The 20,384-nt window shown below is 55.6% G+C and overlaps 1 protein-coding gene and 1 pseudogene across 2 annotated transcripts; one reads left to right on the plus strand and one right to left on the minus strand.

Moving 5' to 3' along the window:
- Positions 1–1,207: 1,207 nt before the first annotated feature.
- Positions 1,208–3,796, minus strand: LOC116530829 (annotated as a pseudogene). The gene is made up of 2 exons (XR_004260151.1): positions 3,333–3,796; positions 1,208–3,253 (listed from the first exon to the last, which is right to left on the minus strand). The product of XR_004260151.1 is annotated as a collagen alpha-1(III) chain-like (transcript).
- On the plus strand, positions 3,631–6,313 carry CEBPA (CCAAT enhancer binding protein alpha). The gene has a single exon (XM_032249126.1). It carries the CDS (start codon positions 3,820–3,822, stop codon positions 4,897–4,899), a length of 1,080 nt encoding a protein of 359 aa, XP_032105017.1. The 5' UTR covers positions 3,631–3,819; the 3' UTR covers positions 4,900–6,313.
- The last annotated feature ends 14,071 nt before the right edge of the window (positions 6,314–20,384 follow it).

Raw genomic sequence — 20,384 nt, forward strand, 5'->3', positions numbered from 1 at the left:
CTGGCTTTGTCTCAATTGCACACAAGCCACAGAGCCACTTCTCTCAATCAAAGGTGATTTCTCCTTCGTTCCCACTTCTCCTGCCACCAGCCAACTGTCTATGAGACTGCCAGGCATCAGCCTGCTCCTCTCTTACCCCGTGGGCATCTCCCATGGAAAGTGTCTCCATTGACCCCGGGGTCTCACCTCAAATCCCCAGCTAATTCCTGCTTCAGGGCTTGGGCAGGACACTTCTATCTCAGGGCCCCAGACACCCCCGTCCTCTCAGCACCTAGTCGGGCCTAGCCAGAGACCTACCACTTGCCCTCAAAACCATTTCCTCCTCATCCCAAGGTATACACTTAGGCTTTCAAGGAAAAACCAGAACAAGGTAGGTGGATCTTAGCAACTTCTCCAAGATCCTCCCCTCCTAAATCACAAAGCAGGCAGGTAAGTACCCTGGAATGAGTCCCCCATGGCCTCATGGGGGCTTGTAGAGGGGCTCCCAATTTCCTGGGCATTACATATGTCAGGGGGTAGTCATCCCAGCCAGAAGCCTGGCATTCAGCCCCCACTCCTGACATCTTGTTCAAATCTACCCTGCCCGCTCTAGACTGGGGCCTCAAGCCTCCATCCTTTCCCATCTGGTCAACACTCGCTCTCCGTCTTGGCTGGAGTAGTCTCTCAGGATCCCAAATCTGACAACGAAGCTCCCCTGCTAAAAACTGGAGGTCAAAATCCTGGGAGATAAGTGTTCCTCCTTCACCTGCAGTGGCCTTGGCCATCAGCCCAGCCCTGTCTGCGGATCCAGCCTTATCTAGGCCCCTCCCTTCCTCCCCCCACTCTTGTTCTTTGTTACCAGAACACATCAGGCAGTCACAGGCTCTCCACCTTTGCACTTACCATTCGCTCCTCCTAGAAGAGCCTTCCTCCCTTATCCTTCCAGCAAATTCCTGCTCAGCCTTCAAGGCCCAGCTCAAAGGTCTGCTCCTGCATGAAGCCCTGTTTCACCCCATGGTTCAGTCTATGCAGGCTACCATAATAGACCTACCATAAACATTGATTTCTCACAGTTCTGGAGGCTGGACGCCCAAGGCCAGGCTGCCAGCCCTGTCAGGTTCTGGTGAGGGGCCTCTTCCCAGCTTGCAGAGGGCCACTTCCTCAGTGTGCTCCTGTGACATTCTTTTTCTGATAAGGCCACCAATCCTATCAAATTAGGACCCCACCCTTATGACTTCATCTCACTTTACTTCCTAAAAGCCCTGTCTCCAAATAGTCACATTGGGGGCTAGGGCTTCAACACAGGAATTTGGGGCAGAGACACAATTCCATCCACAGCACCTCCCCAGACAGATCTGATCTCTGCCTCCTCCATAGCGCTACCTTATTCAGGGCCGGGCGTCTATTCATGGCAGCACATCCACCCTTGATTCCCATTCGTGCCTCCTGTGCATTTGATGAATGAATGAAGTCTCATCCCCTACTCCTCCTCCTTCCTCCCAGCAGCCTCTGCGTGACACTTTATTAGTCTCTCCCACTGTTCCAGTTCCTAGAGACAGGGACCACCTTCTCACGAATCCCTGGGCTCTCAGCACCCTGCACAGTGCAGACCTGGGTGGGTGAATTCTGGTTCAATTGTAGGAGGACCTAGGGCCCTTGGAGTTGGAGACTCCCAGGCAGGGAGCTCCACTCCTTGCTATTGTCGCCCCCACACATTCATCAGCCCCTTATTGGACAATCTTTTCCCCATACTGAGGTTTCTTCCAGTCCTAAGCGGCAGAGTTCTCGATCTCTGGGCAGGCAACAGCAAGCTGTGCAAAAGAGGCCAGACATGGCCTTCCTCCCTGCACTGCACGGGCCAGGAATCGTGCATGCACAGCGGCGTTTCTTTGTTCCTACCTAGGAAAAGCCATTAGTTTTAGCACCGCAGAAAAAAATGCAAGTCGCTTTGGGTGTTTTTTGATTTCGTCCAAGTCTCCCTCCACAGGTGGACGGTGTATGAACCGGTTCTGTATTTGGCTCAGCAAGCAGCTCTTCGGCTCAGATCGGGTTATTTATTTAACGTATCTAGTTTTTACTCCCTCCCGTCCAAAAGCGTCAAGCTAAAAATATCTTGTTTATGAGCTCTGGACCGAATACGAAGCAGTTGGGCTATTAATCACTGGGAATATGTTGAATAGGAACTTGATTAAAGCGCAGTGTGCATTGCCCAGATGAAACTGCTGCTTTACTGCGATTGCTGTGGAAGCTCGGAGCCTCTCCAGCGTTGTTTTTAGCTGCACCCCCTTGGAGGTTTCTGGGCGGGTAGTGGCGCCTTGCCAGGCCTAAGAAGGCCACAGTCGGCGAAGGGGTCTTCCCTCACCTGGAGGCAAGCGCGCCTCTAGCCGGGACCCGGGCGGCGTCCGGCCTCAGCGCCCGTCCTGACGGGCGGCGCGGGCAAGGGCAGGAGACACTTGAGGGCCCCCAAGACCCCACTGGGGCCCAGCTGACAGTCCGCAGCCCCCACCCCGGCTGCGGTAAAGAATGCGAGGGACGCACGTGGCTGGGGGTCTCGGTGGCAAGCTCCTTCCCTCGCCGCGGTGAGAGGGTCAGCGTGCCGCACATAAGGGGCCCCAGAGCCTGGCCGCCACAGCACCCAAGATCCCGGGGACTCCAGCGTCCAGCGAACCACAGGGCAGAATTCTGCCCGTGGGTTCTCGGACTTGGCGACCTGGACACCCTCGCTCCAGCCGTTGGCGTCCACCTGAACAGGGAGTTGGGGGAGGAAGCTGTGGCTTCGGGCCTCGCGGGCTACGGCCCCCGCCTCGAAGGATCCCGGCCCGGAGTTAGTCTCCTCCCTCGGTGCGCCCCTCCCGGTGCTCGCCCTGGCGTCCAGCTCCGCTAGTCCGGGGATCCCGCCCGTCCGGGCAAGAAAAAAATCGGCAACACCACGCTGAGTAGTAGCGCCGGCCCCGCGCGCCTAGGCAGCCGCGCGCTCCGGCCTGGGGAAGTAATTACAAAGAAAGTTTTCCAGCCCGGGCGGATCGACCGGCCAGATCCTCCGGGCTCCCCGGCCGAGGCCGCTTCTTTTCCCCGCGGGGTCCTAGCGCCGTGCTGCGCTGCTCGTAGGACCCCGGCGTCCTCGGAGAGGTGCCTCTGCTCCGAATCACAGGGGTCGCCTGCAGATCGAGCTAGGAGACGCAGAGCCACCGCGTCCCAAACGGCCCCCCACTGGCCCCCGCCAGCCCCGCTGCTCTGCGCCGCAGCCTCCCCGGGACGCGGGTCCCAGACAGGCCTGCTTTAAGCTTTGAAAGCGAGTCCGCGCCGCAGTAGCTCGAGACCAAGACTTGCCCTCCGCCGCGCTCCACCCCTACCCCATGCAGCCTCGGGATGCTCCGGGGCTCCCGGCCATGGCTGGATATGGGCGCCTAGGGGAGGCCGGAGGAGGGGGCCCCAGCCACCGACCACGTGGGCGCGGGGGCGACAGCCGGCCTGGGGCGGAGCTTGGAGCGAGCGCCGCGGCCGGGCTGGATGAGCAGGAGGGGGTGGGCGTTTCGCCGCGGCCTGCCCGGGAAGAGCCATGCTGGGCCCCGCTGGTTCGCCGCCCCACACCCCCCGGCTGCGCGCTAGGACCCAGCGGACGCCGCGCCGCCGCCGCCCGGGGACAGAGGCCGCCTCGGACTCTAGGGGGCGACTCGTACTGCAGGGTATAAAAGCGGGGCCTGCACGGGTTGGGCCATTCGCGACCCAGAGCTGCGCGGGCGCGGGCGAGCAGGGGCTCCGGGTGCACGGCGGCGGCGGCGCCCCGCGCTGGCTGGAGGCCGCCGAGGCTCGCCATGCCGGGAGAACTCTAGCTCCCCCATGGAGTCGGCCGACTTCTACGAGGCGGAGCCGCAGCCCCTGATGAGCAGCCACCTGCAGAGCCCCCCGCACGCGCCCAGCAGCGCCGCCTTCGGCTTTCCCCGGGGCGCGGGCCCCGCGCAGCCTCCCGCCCCACCTGCCGCCCCGGAGCCGCTGGGCGGCATCTGCGAGCACGAGACGTCCATCGACATCAGCGCCTACATCGACCCGGCCGCCTTCAACGACGAGTTCCTGGCCGACCTGTTCCAGCACAGCCGGCAGCAGGAGAAGGCCAAGGCGGCCGCGGGCCCCGCGGGCGGCGGCGGCGGCGATTTTGACTACCCGGGCGCGCCCGCGGGCCCCGGCGGCGCAGTCATGCCCGGGGGAGCGCACGGGCCCCCACCCGGCTACGGGTGCGCGGCCGCCGGCTACCTGGACGGCAGGCTGGAGCCCCTGTACGAACGCGTCGGGGCGCCGGCGCTGCGGCCGCTTGTGATCAAGCAGGAGCCCCGCGAGGAGGACGAAGCCAAGCAGCTGGCGCTGGCCGGTCTCTTCCCCTACCAGCCGCCGCCGCCGCCGCCGCCCTCGCACCCGCACCCGCACCAGCACCCGCCGCCCACGCATCTGGCCGCCCCGCACCTGCAGTTCCAGATCGCGCACTGCGGCCAGACCACCATGCACCTGCAGCCCGGTCACCCCACGCCGCCGCCCACGCCCGTGCCCAGTCCGCACCCCGCGCCCGCGCTCGGCGCCGCAGGCCTGCCGGGCCCCGGCGGCGCGCTTAAGGGGCTGGGCGCCGCGCACCCCGACCTCCGAGCGGGTGGCGGCGGCGGCGCAGGCAAGGCCAAGAAGTCGGTGGACAAGAACAGCAACGAGTACCGTGTGCGGCGCGAGCGCAACAACATTGCGGTGCGCAAGAGCCGCGACAAGGCCAAGCAGCGCAACGTGGAGACGCAGCAGAAAGTGCTGGAGCTGACCAGTGACAATGACCGCCTGCGCAAGCGGGTGGAACAGCTGAGCCGCGAACTAGACACGCTGCGGGGCATCTTCCGCCAGCTGCCAGAGAGCTCCTTAGTCAAGGCCATGGGCAACTGCGCGTGAGGCGCGCGGCTGCGGGACCGCCCTGGGCCAGCCTCTGGCGGGGACCCGGGGAGTGGTTTGGGGTCGCCGGATCTCGAGGCTTGCTCGGGACCTGCGAGCCAGGACTAGGAGATTCCGGTGCCTCCTGAAAGCCTGGCCTGCTCCGCGTGTCCCCTCCCTTCCTCTGCGCCGGACTTGGTGCGTCTAAGATGAGGGGGCCAGGCGGTGGCTTCTCCCTGCGAGGAGGAGAGAATTCTTGGGGCTGAGCTGGGAGCCCGGTAACTCTAGTATTAAGGATAACCTTGTGCCTTGGAAATGCAAACTCACCGCTCCGATGCCTACCGAGTAGGGGGAGCAAATCGTGCCTTGTCATTTTATTTGGAGGTTTCCTGCCTCCTTCCCAAGGCTACAGCAGGCCCCCATGAGAGAAGGAGGGGAGCGGCCCGTGGCTGGAGGAGGAGGGCTCAGGGAGCTGAGATCCCGACAAGCCAGCCAGCCCCAGCCGCTCCTCGGCGTCTGTCTTATAGAGGGGTGGAAACATAGGGACTTGGGGCTTTGAACCTAAGGTTCGCTGGTCTACATGAAGGTGGAGGGTCTTTAGTTCCGCACCTCTCCCATCCCTCCGCACACACCCCACCCCAGCCTGCCACAGGCTCGGCTTCCCCGTGGGGCGGAACTCACTGAAATGGGGGTCACCAGGTGACCAAGGGGAGCCACCACCCCCAGTCAGACCAGAAAGCTAGATCGTGGGTCAGCTCTAAGGATGGGTCAGCTCTAAGGTCAGCTCCCCTGGCGGGAGAGGGGGGACCTGGAGATCTGGCCGTGGGGCCGGCGTGGGGGGTGAAGGGCCACTGGGACCCTCAGCCTTGTTTGTACTGTATGCCTTCAGCATTGCCATAGGAACACAAAGCACGATCAGTCCATCCCAGAGGGACCGGAGTTATGACAAGCTTTCCAAATATTTTGCTTTATCAGCCGATATCAACACTTGTATCTGGCCTCTGTGCCCCAGCAGTGCCTTGTGCAATGTGAATGTGCGCGTCTCTGCTAAACCACCATTTTATTTGGTTTTTGTTTTGTTTTGGTTTTGCTCGGATACTTGCCAAAATGAGACTCTCCGTCGGCAGCTGGGGGAAGGGTCTGAGACTCTTTCCTTTTAGTTTTGGGATTACTTTGGATCCTGGGGGACCAATGAGGTGAGGGGGGGTCTCCTTTGCCCTCAGCTTTTCCCCGGCTCCTCCAGCCTGGGCTGCCCGCAAGGCTTGTCCCCCAGAGGCCCTGGCTTCTGGTCGGGAAGGAGGTGGCCTCCCGCCAACGCATCACTGGGGCTGGGAGCAGGGAAGGACGGCTTGGTTCTCTTCTTTTGGGGAGAACATAGAGTCTCACCCTAGATGTTTTATGTATTATATCTATAATATAAACATATCGAAGTCAATGTTGGTGTCTTTTTAAAACCAGAAAGAAGCTGCTTCCAAGGTTGTCTGTGGGCCAGGTCACATTTGTAAATAATACAGCATTTTCCCTGGCTGCGATCCTGACTTTCATGAGCTCTCCATCCATCCCCAGCCCCTCTTTACCCTAAGTGGGGAGGGACTTACTTCCCTCAGGCAAGACAAATAAATAGCAGAGTACAAGTCTCCAAATGGAGAATACCCAGAGCCTGAAGGCAGTCTCTTGGGGTCATGGGAGGGGGCCATGGTGGGGGTTACAGGGCTGAAGTCTTGTCGAGGCCTCTCATCTGCCCCTGGGAGGAGAAGAGAGTCCTCTACCTGAGCTCAGCAGCCCCAGGCTCAAGGCGCCCTTTGTCCAGACTTCCTTCCAAATCACCTTGGGCTCCAGTGCCTCACTCATACCCACTGCAGCTCCAGCTTCCAGCAGGACCCTTGGCCAGCAGGAAGAGGCCCCCAGTGGTAGGACCCTCCAACCCTCCCCTCTTTCCCTGGACCATGTGGGTACACCCTACACTGTGAAGCCCCGAGGGCAACTTGAAGACAGAGACCCCTCCATCCAGCCCTCCACACCTGCCCCGCCCCAGCCCTCACAGGAAAGGGGACCCAGGCAGACCTGCAACATCGATCCAGCCCTGCCCCACACACTGGCTGTTCAGGAACTGCCCCAGCATCCACACTGCCCACTGCATTCATCCCCCACCCAGCAGGGGACTGAGTGCTGGCATGCCCCCAACTCTGATGAGCACCCTGTGAGGTCAGGCACCCTGGTACCCACTTAACAGCAGTGACAGCCAAGCAAGGGAGGGCAGCCCTCATCTCTGAACTAACAAGGCCCAGGAGGAAGCGGCCCAGGAGGTTGATAGTGCTTTTCAGATTTTACTCTCTCGGAGGGTAAAAGATAAATTGCAGGGTATTTTTTGGTTTTGTTTTGTTTAACTCTGCACCAAGACAGTGTTCACTGAGCGGCTTACTGTATGTGCCAATGCAGGCTGGAGCATTTTCGAGAAGTTACACGTTCCTTTTATATTTCGGAAGCTTAGCTTTACCTGCCCCCGTGATTAGCTGGCACCTCTTCCGGCCCCCGGCTCTGTCCTGTGTCTGGCTGCCTCCTCACCCACGGCCACCCTTGGCAGAGAAGAGGCCACGAGCCCAGTGAGGAGGCGGTGCCTGCCCCGCCACCCTGGGAACAGAGGAGGCAGAGCCCCGCCGCGTGCCCAGAGGCCTGGGGCAGGCCACAGCTTGCTAAGTCCCAGCAAACCCTCTCTTGAGTTCAGTGCTAATTCCAGTTTTTCTTGTTTGAGGGGGCTGATCCCTAGCTTCCCCGTTTCCCCCCAGAACAAGTCCTAGGATGGGTGGGGGAGGGGCGACCCTCCTGCCCTCACTCCTTCCCCTTCTCTCTGTTATGCCAGCCTGCTGGGGGCTTCCTGTTTCAAAGCTATCAGCTCCTGGAAGAGATCCCTCCTACCCTGAGTCCTCCTCCTGGTCCTGAGTTCCAGGATGGGCTTCATTTGGGACAAGATGGATCCAATCACATCCAGCCCCAGGAAAGGGAAGGGGAGGACGAGGCCCCAGGGTGGGCCAAAGTAGAGGGGAGGGAGGACCTTTGGGCAGCGTGGGGTGAACCTGCCCAGCATGCACCCCGTGCCCAGCTGTGGAGGACTCCCGGGAACAGAGTCGCCCCTAGCCACCCACCGCTTCCTGTGGGGTTCCTCACAGTTCCCCTCCTGACTGCAGCCTTCACGAAGAACCACTCCAAGAGCCCAGCACTGAACACACCCCAAATATTTATCAGATGCTTACTGTATGCCAGGGCCTGCGTCAAAGATGGGGCACTGGGCTGGGAACAAACAGACTCTGCTCTGGCTCTAGGGGACCTCACAGCCTTGAGGCCCCAAAGCTGTGGTTTAGGGGTGCCAAGTACAACGAGGGGGAGCTCAGAGTGTGAACGGGATCCACCAGGAAGGGCTTTCTGGAGGTGGTAGCACTGCTGAAGGCAGCGCCTGCCCTAGATGTTTCTCCTTTAGTCTGATCTCCCTTTGACCGGGGGACCTCTCCCCCCTTGCCAGGCCACTCCTGAGCCCTGTGTCCCGTGACAGCTCTGTTCAGGGTTAGCCCGCCTTCAAGGAAAAAGCAAGGGTGGAAAGGAGGGAGGCATCTCCTCTGCCACCAGATGCGTCCTGATGGTTTAGTGCTGTCATGGATATTACTCTTATCTCCTGGATCTCCTGGGAATCTGTGAACGTGGGGTTTGGCCCTGACACCTGCGATGAGCCACTGGGCCTGGTGAGGAATGTCTGCCCCTCCCAGCTTTCCCACCCGCTCCTTCCCAGGCAGGAACCTGCCAGGCCTCCTCCAGGAGCTGCTGATCTCATAGGAGGGGAGGGGGCCACTCATGGGGAAGGTCAAGGGAGAGCAGAAGCCCCCGAATTTGTTCAGCTGAGGGGTCGCTCCAGGGTACCCACAGCCCTTCTCTAGGCACGGGGGCGAAGTCCTTGCCTAGACGGTGTTGATATTCTAGCTGTTTCTTTCCTATGCTAGTGGGGAGGGGAAGGCTTTTCTGTTCTTTCCTTTTTTTAGAGACAGGGTCTCACCCTGTCACCCCAGATGGAGTGCAGTGGTGCAATCACCGCTCCCCAAAACCTCAAACTCCTGAACTCACACAATCCTCCTGCCTCAGCCTTCCGAGTAGCTGCTGGGATTAATTTTATTTTTTGTAGTCTGGGCACTGTGGCTCACGCTGTAATCCCAGCACTTTGGGAGGCCGAGGTGGGTGTATCACAAAGTCAGGAGTTCAAGATCAGCCTGGCCAATATGGTGAAACCCTGTCTCTACTAAAAATACAAAAATTAGCTGGGCATGGTGGCGAGCACCTGCAGTCCCAGCTACTCAGGAGACTGAGGCAGGAGAATTGCTTGAACCCAAGAGGCAGAAGTTGACGCGAGCCAAGATCACAACACTGCACTCCAGCCTGGGCAACAAGAGCAAGACTCCATCTCCAAAAAAATAAATTATTTTTTCTAGAGACAGGGGTCTCGCTGTGTTTCCCAGGCTGGTTCAGAACTCCCAGCCTCAAGCAATCATCCCTCCTCAGCCTCCCAAAGTGCTGGGATTACAGGAGTGAGCCACCTCACCCAGCCTCTTTTTCCTTTCTTTAGGTAAAACTAACCCACCAGCACCTTTGAAAGCTCTTTCTTGATTCTGTGAAAGACTCTTGCGATCTCTTCTCTCTGGACAACCCCACCTCTTCCCCGCACCACACCCCTCTCTGCGGATGGAGTGTTTGACGTAAGCCAAGGCCCAGGAAAGATACCGATTCACTATCAAAGCATCCTAGCCCCATCCCAGAGCAATTAAAAAGCCAGATGGAATCTCTGGGAAAACGGCATTAATAACACGAACAATCTGTGTTGGCCAGGGGGAAACCCAGGAGCCTCAGGCAGGGGTGGGCTGTTGGGGGAGGGAAGCTGGGGTGCCAAGTGGAAGCTCAAAGCAACATCTCAGCCCTGTTGTGGTCAGCTGGGGATGGGGCCGCCGTAGGGGTGTGCTAGGTCCAGCTGCAGCTGGGCTGTCCCCTCTAGCTCTTGCAAAGCCCACAGTGCACCCTGGATCCTGGTGGCTGCAGACCGAGCCAGACAAATGTGGAACCCATTACTCAGACAGCTGCAGGCCTGGCCAGCCCCGTTCTGGCACCCAAGAGCTTTGCTTCCCTTCAGTTTGTTTTTATTTATTATTTTTCTAGCCTTCTGGCCCCACCCGCTAGGAACAGGCCTCTCCGGGTGTATGGCTGGCATAGACACCCTTTCTCCTCATTTGCTGTGCCCCACATCTGCTGCCTGTGCTTGACAATAGCAGAAGACAGTGTTGGGGAACCCCAGTGGGCCTGAACCCCAGAAACTCCCCTTAGAATGCAAAAACTGGGTGCAGTGGCTCAGACCTGTAACTCCAGCACTTTGAGAGACTGAGGTGAGAGAATTGCTTGAGCCCAGGAGTTCAAGGCCACTCTGGGCAACTTAGTGAGACCCTGTGTCTACAAACAAAAATTTAAAAAATTATCCAGGTAATGCTGGCGCATGCTTGTAGTCCCAGCTACTCAGGAGGCTGAGGTGGGAGGATCGGTTGAGCCCAGGAGTTGGAGGCTGTAGTGAGCTATGATCCTACCACTGAACTCCAGCCTGGCGTAAGACCCTGTCTCAAAAAGAAAAAACTATAATGCAAAGTGGTAAATACTTCGGGCAAGACCAGCAGAGCTCTCGAGATCAGCACACACCACCACGCCCAGCTACTTTTTGTATTTTTAGTAGAGATGTGGTTTCACCATGTTGACCAGGCTGGTCTCGAACTCCTCACCTCAGGTGGGCAGCAGGGACCAGGGTTCACACTGTTCGGCTGCCTCAAGGGGCCTAGAAGAGGCTGGACCAGGACTATAGGCAAAGAATTCTCTACTAATTAGAAGGCTTTTCTAGGCACAGCTGAGAAGTGAGACTCTTCTATAGCACCCCGGTCTTCAGACTAGTCTGCAGGCTCACCCCCCAACTTAAAGACATGGTTCTCCTGCAGCCATCAAGCTCGGGTGGAAACAAGCTTGTTTAGAAACATGCTTTGTGATTGTCACATAACCAGGGAGCCATTTACTGACACTCATCCTCACTCTCTCCTTGACGTCATCCTCCACCTTCATCCTCCCTGGAAACTCTGCTTCCCAAGGTCACACTAACTCCTAAAGCCAAATCAACGGAACGCTCCTGGGGTCCTTCCTGCCTGTCTTGACCTCCTGCTGAACTTGGCTGCAGCAGACGTTCAGTGTCTGGCTATGCAGGTCTTGAATATATGCGTTTGAATGCAAGACTCTCTCTCCAACTCTCTCCTTCTTTACAAGACATCCTCACCCTCTCCTTTCTATCCAAGGGTCCTTGGGGTTGGCCCGAGGTCCACCAAACACGCTGCACCATTGTGGGAGGCAACACAGAGCACAATAAATAAATAAGGCTCCCCTATGGTGGCCTTAAATGTTGTAGCTTCTATAGTTACTTTGTTGTTTTGTTTTGTTTGACAAAGTCTCACTCTGTTGCCCAGGCCGGAGTGCAGTGGTGTGATCTCGGCTCACTGCAATCTCCGCCTCCCAGGTGCAAGTGATTCTCCTGCCTCTGCCTCCCAAGTAGCTGGGATTACAAGCATGCACTACCATGCCTGGATAAATTTTTATTGTATTTCTAGTAGAGACAGGGTTTCATCATGTTGACCAGGCAGGTCTCGAACCCTTGACCTTAAGTGATCTGCCTGCCTCGGCTTCCCAAAGTGCTGGGGATTACAGGCATGAGCCACCACACCCGGCCTTGTTTTTGTTTGTTTTTGTTTTTGTTTTTGTTTTTGTTTTTGAGATGGAGTTTTGCATTCTCAGCTCCCTGCAACCTCCCCCTCCCGGATTCAATGATTCTCCTCTCTCAGCCTTCCAAGTAGCTGTGATTACAGGCACCTGCCACCATACCCAGCTACTGTTTGTATTTTTAGTAGAGATGGGGTTTCACCATATTGACCAGGCTGGTCTCGAACTCCTGACCTCAGCCTCAGGTGATCCACCCGCCTTGGTCTCCCAGAGTGTTGGGATTACAGGCATGAGCCACCACCACGCCTGGCCTGTTTTGTTTATTTGAGTCAGGGTCTCTCTCTGTCACCCAGGCACAACCTCCACCTCCTAGATTCAAGGAGGCTGAGTAGCTGGAACCACAGGTACACGCCACTACACCAGGCTAATTTTCAAATATTTCTGTAGAGAAGGGGTTTCACTTTGTTGCCCAGGCTAGTCTGGAACTCCTGGGCTCAAGCCATCCTCCCTCCTCGGCCTCCCAAAGTGCTGGCATTACAAGGCGTGAGCCACTGCACCTGGCCCATGAAGTTACTTTTAACATGCAAGAATCCCAAGAAAAGTAACCCATCCAGTCCTCGATAATCTTCCGAGCCATCATGTGATTAGTTTATCACCAGAATCGGAGTTCTGGCTGGGCTCTAGAGAGACAGTCATGCTCTGCAGGAGACTGTGTGGGGAGGAAGTGAGATTTCCAGAAGAGGGGACAGAGTAGGGAAGGAGCAGTCCCATCTGCCCCCAAGCTGCCTGAGCCGCAGGTAAGCACAGGGGAGCCAGATGGGCTGCATTTCTTCTTTAAAAGCTATTTCAAGCGTTCGTGTCTCTCTTCTTATCTATCTCCACTCTAGGACTAGACCGGCAAGGTTGTCATTGAGGGACTACAGCCTGAGGGTGGGGACGCTGGGGACCAAATGTGGTGGCCTAGAGCCAGGGCATGTCACTCAGGGACATGGACAGGACCTGAGGGAGCCCTCACTGCCCGCCCCAAGCCCTCTGGGATCTGAAGATCTTTTTTTTTCAGCCAAATGGCAGCCCAATCTTTCTCCAGAAATGCAGCCTCTCCTCCCTGAGCCACCACAGCCATCTCTTCCCCACCTCGGCCATGGAGGCCTTGGGGAGCCCCTCACCTCCCTCCAGCCCACCAGAGCGCCCTCCCCGGCACCCAGCAAGGATGCCGTGCCCTCCAGCATGCAGATGCGGAAATGTGACTGATTTACGGCGGCCTTTCCCGTGCACATGTTGGGCAGTGGTCTCAGCTGGCTCAACCCCTGCTCAGAGAAAGGAGGTGGGGATGGGTCAAGGTGGGGGCGTCAGGATTGGGTGTCTGCTCCAAAGAGAGCTGCCGTGACCTTCAGTGTCAGGTTAGGACCTGACTGAAGTAGCCTCCTGGAGCGATTTACAATTTACAAACACGTTTTTGATTCCTGAGTTTTGCTAGAGCAATTACCGTGACTAAGCATGACAGAGCACTCCCAGTACGGTGTCTGCTCGCTGTTAGGAAATGTGTGTTTGCTTCACTCTTTTGCCTGGTGCAGCAGCGTTTTAAAAATAGACTCATTCACTGTACTTGAGGCAATTTGTTCCAAATTTTCCCACTAATTTGATTTTAATCTGATATTTAAAATTCATGTGGCCACATTCCCACTGATTTACAGGGAATAAGCCCTACCTGGCAGCCGTTTAATTGGCCTTAGCCCAGGAGGCCACAGGACATATCCCAGAACAATTTGAAGGCACTGAGGTCTGTCACGCTGAAATATATGCCTCATTTGGCATCGCGAGCGCTACTTGCCTGGAGCCAGGACCACTAGGCATGGAGCTGAAGGCTACAGAACCTGGCTCACAGTGGGCCTTCAGTCTCATACTGGACACATAAATGAGGCCCGAACGCCCTGACATGGTGCACACTCAAGGTATGTGTTGAGCTGGTTTCTGGAGCAAAGCAATTTGTTCACGGGTGACAAGGAGGCATTTCCCGTTTCTCCCATCCCATGAAGATGGCCCATGGGAAGAGGGCCGTGCCGCCCTGGCATCAGACTGAATCCTGGCCTTGCCTCCTGCTGACTGGGTGGCCCGCACTGAGTCTCTCAATTTCCCCATGCTTCAGTTTCCTTTTATGTAAAATATATGCAAAACAAGTAGCATGTCATGGAGTTGTGAAAGGTAAACAGGGAAACTTGTGAGACACTTGGCTCCAGCTAACGATTCCCACGTGCTGGGGCAGAAGGCAGAGCGGGAGGCTAGGGCACACCTTGGTCCCTGAAAAACACCAGTAGAAGGAGACAGCCTTCTTAAGAATTTAGGGCAAAATGCTTGTATCCAAATAACCAAAGAACTGAAGTCATTTTAATGTTGCTTAGATTTCCCCCACCAAAGAATGCCTTTCATTTGCTTAGAAAGTACTTAATAAGCTCATTCTGGGGGTAGAGACTCCTTGCCAGGGACCTTGAAGGCTCAGCACAGTGGCCAAACCCTGTCTGACACTCAGATGAGAAGGTACAGGTGCCCCACTTGCTCTTCATGGGCCTGGCATGGTGGCTCATGCCTGTAATCCCAGTGCTTTGGTAGGCTGAAGTGGGAGGATGGCTTGAAGCCAGGAGTTTGAGACCAGACTTGGCGATATAGCCAGACCCCCATCTCTACAAATTTTTCTTTTTTTTGAGACAGAATCTTGCTCTGTTGCCCAGGCTAGAGGGCAGTGGCCCAATCTTGGCTCACTGCAACCTTCGCCTCCTAGGTTCAAGCAATTCCCCTGCCTCAGCTTCCCAAGTAGCTGGGACTACAGATGTGTGCCACCATGCCTGGCTAATTTTTTGTATTTGTAGTAGAGATGGGATTTCACCATGTTAGCCAGGATGGTCTCGATCTCCTGACCTTGTGATCCGCCCACCTTGGCCTCCCAACATGCTGGGATTATAGGCACAAGCCACGCGCCTGGCCTACAATTTATTTTTAAATATTCTTCATACAAGTGCAGAATCCCAGGTGATGACTCATCAAGTGTCCAAGAGAAAACAACCATTCTCACTGGGGTGGTGGCCTCCCCAGGCCCTGAGACAGTCCTCTGCCCCATGGGCCTCCTGGTTAACTTCTGTTTGGAAGGCTGTGACCTCAGCAAGTAGAGGGGCAGCGGGGTTTTGGGGGGGTCCTGCCTTCCCATTGCTGGCAAGAAGATAGCAGGAGACATGGGCTGCGTGTGTCAGGGGTGGGGGACACATCCAGCTCCCTTGCCCCCTCACTTCCCAACGAGGTCATCTCAGCGCTTGGCATCACAGCTGATTTCCGTTTGCCCAACCCAACTAGGGCCCAGGAGGTCAGCTTGAGCCCTGCAGAAGAGCTGCCCAGGCAGGGCTTCCGACAGCCAGGGAAGCCCCTGGGGTCCTGGGGTGTCCTGAGGAGGGGCACGAAGGCAGGCAGGAGAAAGCCCTGTCTAAGCTTCCCCAGTGCTGGGGCCACCAACAGGAAAAGGTTCTAGAAACCGACCCTGCTTTTCCCTGCCCTGCCAGGAATGCTACCACGAGGGTAATTCAAGTTAATGAGCAAACTCCTCAGACGAGAAAGGCAGGCAGCTCTTAGGCCCCTCCGCCTCCCTGTTCAAGCATAGAAAGCAGTTGGATTCCACTTGCTAACCCAAGGGAGGGCCACAATTATGAAGAGGGGCTGGGAGGTCTTAAGTCATCGGCTTCTTCATCCTGCGGATCAGCTGGGCTCGGTGCTGGGCAGCAGAAAGGACAGAGGAGAGGCTGGGGTGTGGGTGGCTACCGGAGCAACCGGGGAGAGGGGCGGAGTGGGGGTGTCGGTGTGAGTACAGCCACAAGCCACCTGCATGCAAGCTCAAGGCAGATGCAGGGCTGGAGGGGTCAGACCCCGGGGCTCAGAGTCTCCCCATGTGCAATTCCCAAGTTCACCAAGGCTTGGGCTCCTTTGTTCAAGGAGCAATCTTGGCTGGGTGAGGTGGAGGTGTGAGTCACAGGCCAGGCCCCTGAGCCGAAGGGAGGTGGGGACAATGGCCCCGAGCCTGAAATGTGTCAGAGGTGAGATGAGCATCTTGAGTGAGGCAGTGATGTCGCTATGTGGGGCAGCACTGCCTGGGGGGTGTGCGAGCCATGCTAGAGGGACAGCAGTCAATCTGGGCTCCTTTGCCTCCTTGGGAGGGACCAGACTCCTCAGGGTCCCAGCTGCTCACCCAAGAGCCAGGCATCCCAGGAGGTGCCCCAGCCAGGCGCCCAGTGCCACAGAGCCTAAGCCCCTCAGGGATCCCTCTCACCGGGAGCAGTGATAAGACCAGGGCTGGGACATAGGCAGGAGTGGCACCTGGGCTTCTAGACTCCCCATCCAGTGGCGTAGTCTAACCCTCTGTACCCCCAGATCCACGCAGGGGAGTGAAATGTTCCCGTTTCTCCAAAGCTCTTATGATTGGCTCAATTCCATCACACCTCCTGCCACGGCCTCCATTCAACATTCCTCAACTCAATTTCCTTTAATTTTCAATTTATGAAATTAAATCAACTGCATGCTGTTTGGAACATCTTTGAGAATTTCAAAATCAGAATGGCATGTCCAAGACATTGCAGAGCCAGATCTGGGGGACCGGATGATACCCCAGGCTTCGCTCATCAAGGGCTGGGAGATCAACCACCAGTTGGCTACCCCTCTCTGCCTTCGCCCTGGGTCTGGTGTCCTGCCCGGCACAGGGTCCTGAAGGGAGCTGCTGCTGGGGGTGGGGGAATCTGGCACATGCCTGAGGACAAGGGTGAGACCAGGGCCTCCCTGAGCTCCACCATGGAGCTGCTCACAGCACCCAGATCCTGACGCTGATTACACAAGGGCTGGGCCCACCTTCCCACCCACTGGGGGCGTGGGACCGTGTGTGCGCCCCGGCCTCAACACACACCTGCTGTGTGACACGGCGCAGGTTTGGCAGCCTCTCTGTTTGAGCATGTCTGAGAGGCGTGCCGAGATTCCCAGAGGCAAGATGATGAATTGTGTCCCTCCAGAACAGAGCAACAGCGAGAACCTGATTCCAGAACGAGTCACCATGAGGAGGCCAGGGACCAGGCCATCTGGCTGTCAAGGTGGGGAGTGTGAGTCACAAACAAGCTACCCACCTGCCAGTCAGATCACTTGCTCGCCCAAGAAAGCACAAGGCTGGGAGGTAGAGGGTGGCAGGACCCAGGATTAGGTAATGCCCTCCCTGCCCCTGGAACCTAGCTCCTAGGTCCTTGCCAGCCAGGTCCTAGGTGATGCTGGTGTACTGGGAAGCAAGGGAGCATAGGTGCTTCTTTGGACCAATTCATATCAGTCAGCTAGTGAATGAGTCTCCACCAAGTACCCCTAAGGGCCCAGGCACAGAATGGGGAGACAGAGGTCAGGGGACAGAAGGGGAACAGTGTCTAGGAGGAACATATCAGCATCAGCACTGAGTCAAGCTGGGAGGGAGGCATTCCTCACCCACCCACTCATGCCATTGGACCCCCAGTTGCCTGTGGAATGTTGTCTTGCTACCTCCTAGTGCTGGTCAGCAAGGCCCATGGGAGGGAAGAAGGGACAGGAGGATGCAGCTGTGGTCATCTCAGAGCTGTCCAAATAGCTCCTAAGAAGGCAGGGATGAAGCACAGAGGCAGGAGACAGGCAAGAGTTGATTTCTCACTCCTGATCTTGTTTTCATGTGTCCTTTGCTATATTTCACTTGGTATTGTACAACACCATGGCCTTTGGCCAAGAGTAGACTAGGTCCAGAATCTCCTATTAGTATGTTTTGAATTCTAGGTTGTCTGAAACATGGAGATGGATTGATTGTCACCAAGGCCCAATGTCTCAGTGCTTCTTCTCACTCAGTCATGTATCAGTTCTAGAAAACGTCTACCCACATTCATCCTTAAAACAATGGCTTCACTCCATTCCCTCTCTCCTCACCTTCAAGGACAATATGAAATATGTTAGGTCTTCTTCTTTATCTCATATCTTCTCTTTTGTATTTTATTTTTGTCTTTATGTGCTATATTTGCGATAATTTCTTCTGACATCCTTTCTTGTTTACTAATTCTCTTCTCAGCTGTGTTTAATCTATTAAACCTGTTCATTAAAGTTCTTGATCTTGGTTATTGTAGTTTTCATTTCTAGAGACCCTACTTGATTCTTTTGCAGATCTGATATTTCACTTTTTATAGATTCCCATTTCTGCAGTTACGTTTAAGCATGTCTTATTTCTTTAAACATCATAGGCACAGTTACTGTATAGTCAATAATTTGAAGTCTGTTTGTTGATTCTTCCAGTTTTCACTCACAGTATCTTGTTTGTGTGTGTGTCTGATTATCTTTGACTATGTGCTAGTCATTGTTGTGATAAATTGTTTATAAGAAAAATTTAGGATTTAGGACAAAGGTACATTCCATTGGAGATAATTTTCATTTTCTTCTGCCAAACACTGAGGAATACTGACATTCTAGGACCACCTTAATCAACTACTAAGGTTTAGTGGTCCCTAGCCCACCCAGGAGATGAGAACTTAGATGGGAAGTTTATGTGAGGGCAGTTTATTTCTGGTTCACCTTTATCCTGAGGGTGTAGCCCTTTGAAGTTCTGCATCAACATGGGATGGGTGTCCAATTATATGCCCCACCTTGTGTGAGCCCCAAAGATTGATTTCTGTCTCTTTCATTCCATGAGGCTATCAAAACAAGATTTGCATTTTTGGGGAGCAGAATGTGCCCTAGGGAAAAAGTGGCTTCTTCTCTTGCTCACCTGTCTGGATTCCTTTTCTCCTCAGTTTTGACCTGGTGGTTCCCTCCCTTCCTTTTAATACATTTTAATTTTTTTTAATCCAGCTGTTCTTTTTAGCAAGAGGATAAGCCCAAATATATAGTGTGCCAGTCCTGGAAACTGGAAGTCCTCCTTTCATTCATTCTTCAAATGTTGGTGGAGTGCCTCCTATATGCCAGGCACTGTGCTGTGAGCACAGCAGTGAAACAGACAGAGCGGGATCTTGTGGAGCTCCTAGTTTCTCTGGGGAGACAGATGGTAAACAGAGAGTGACACAATTGATTAGCTAATTACAGTTGTGACACATATTGTGAAGTAAGGAAATTCAGGGGTGGTGAGAGTGTCTGCCCAGAGTCCTCACCTGCTTTGTAGACTCAGGGAAGTCACTCTTATGGGGGTGTGTGTGTGTGTGTGTGTGTGTGTGTGTGTGTGTGTTTTAAGCTGAGATCTGAAGATCTGAAGTGGGATTTATAAGTAGTTGGGAGCTGGAGCAAAAGAATCCAAGCAGAGGAACAGCATATACAAAACTCAGAAGTGAGAAGAAGCATGACATTCTTAGGTCCTGAAAAATATCTGGTGTGGCCACAGTGCACAGAACAGGGAGTGGGGGTTGAGGGAGGTGGAGGAAAAGAGGTGAGGTCAGAGGATCGGCTGGGTCAGACTACACAGGCTGTCACGTGCAGGGCTTCAGACTCTAGCCAATATCCCAAGAGCAACAGGAACCGTAGAGAACATGGAGGACAGGGCTGCTTTTTGTTTCTTGTTGATGTTGTTGTTGCTTTTGAGACAGGGTCTCACTCTGTTGCCCGGGCTGGAGTGCAGTGGTGTGATCATAGCTCACTGCAGCCTTGACCTTCCATGCCCTGGCGATCCTCTTGCCTCAGCCTCCCAAGTAGCTGAGACTACAGGCATGTGCCACTATGCCCAGCCAACTTTTAAATTTTTTGTAGAGATGGAGACTTGCTATGCTTCCTAGGCTGGTCTCAAACTCCTGGGCTCAAACGATCCACTTACCTCAGCCTCCCACAGTGCTGGGATGACTGGCCTTAGCCACTGCACCCGGCCAGGTTTGCTTATTAAAATCACTCTGCTGGTGTTTGGAGCGTGGGTTGTGGCTGGTAAAGGGACCTCTGTCAGCTCAGTGAGGCAGCTCTGTGGCTAGAGGTGGATGGGGCTACGGAGAAGCAGGATTTGCCCCAAGACTGAGCACAGACTTGTTCCCGGTTGCCTTACCCGCCTATGCTGTTTCTCTGCCCCCAACCCCTCTACATCCTGCCCTGGGCTCTGGAGTCTGCTCTGCGTGGGCCACATTTAGGGCCTCCCAGGCCGTCTGGCTTCCTGTTGGGTTTGGCCAATGGGCGGCACCAGCAGGAAATCAGACAGAGGAAGGAGAGAGAGGCTGCGGTGTTTCTTCTTCGCTCTCTCCTACATCCGTGCCTCATCGGCACCCCCAAGACTACAGCCCCTGTCAGGTGGCCTGTTCTCCGCCCTCCACGGGGCTCCAGTAGCACTGATTCCTCCCCTCGTCCCTTCAGCCTGGCAGGTGGTGATGACAGCTGCCACGGCCAACTTCTGGTGGCCTCAGCATCCCGTCCTCATTCCCTTACCCCTGCTCACACCTCCATAAACTAGCCCTTTGGTTAATACCCCTTTATCGGAATCATCAGGGGTGAATTTGGTTTCATCCAGGACCCTGCGTGTTCCCTGCTACTCCAGTTCTTTTGCTTTAAAGAAAGCAGAGAAGGCCGGGTGCCATGGCTCACCCCTGTAATCCCAGCACTTTGGGAGGATGAGGTGGGCGGATGACTTGAGGCCAGGAGCTCAAGACCAACCTGGGCAACATGGTGAGACCCTGTCTCCACTAAAAATACAAAACTTAGCTGGGCATGGTGATACATGCCTGTAGTCCCAGCTACTTGGGAGGCTGCGG

Source organism: Sapajus apella, unplaced genomic scaffold, assembly GCF_009761245.1.
Source record: "Sapajus apella isolate SASKATOON/1434 unplaced genomic scaffold, GSC_monkey_1.0 scaffold68, whole genome shotgun sequence".
Classification (NCBI taxonomy): Eukaryota; Metazoa; Chordata; class Mammalia; order Primates; family Cebidae; genus Sapajus; species Sapajus apella.

Coding starts and splice junctions, on each gene's coding strand:
- CEBPA (XM_032249126.1), top strand. CDS start 3,820: ATGGAGTCGGCCGACTTCTACGAGGCGGAGCCGCAGCCCCTGATGAGC.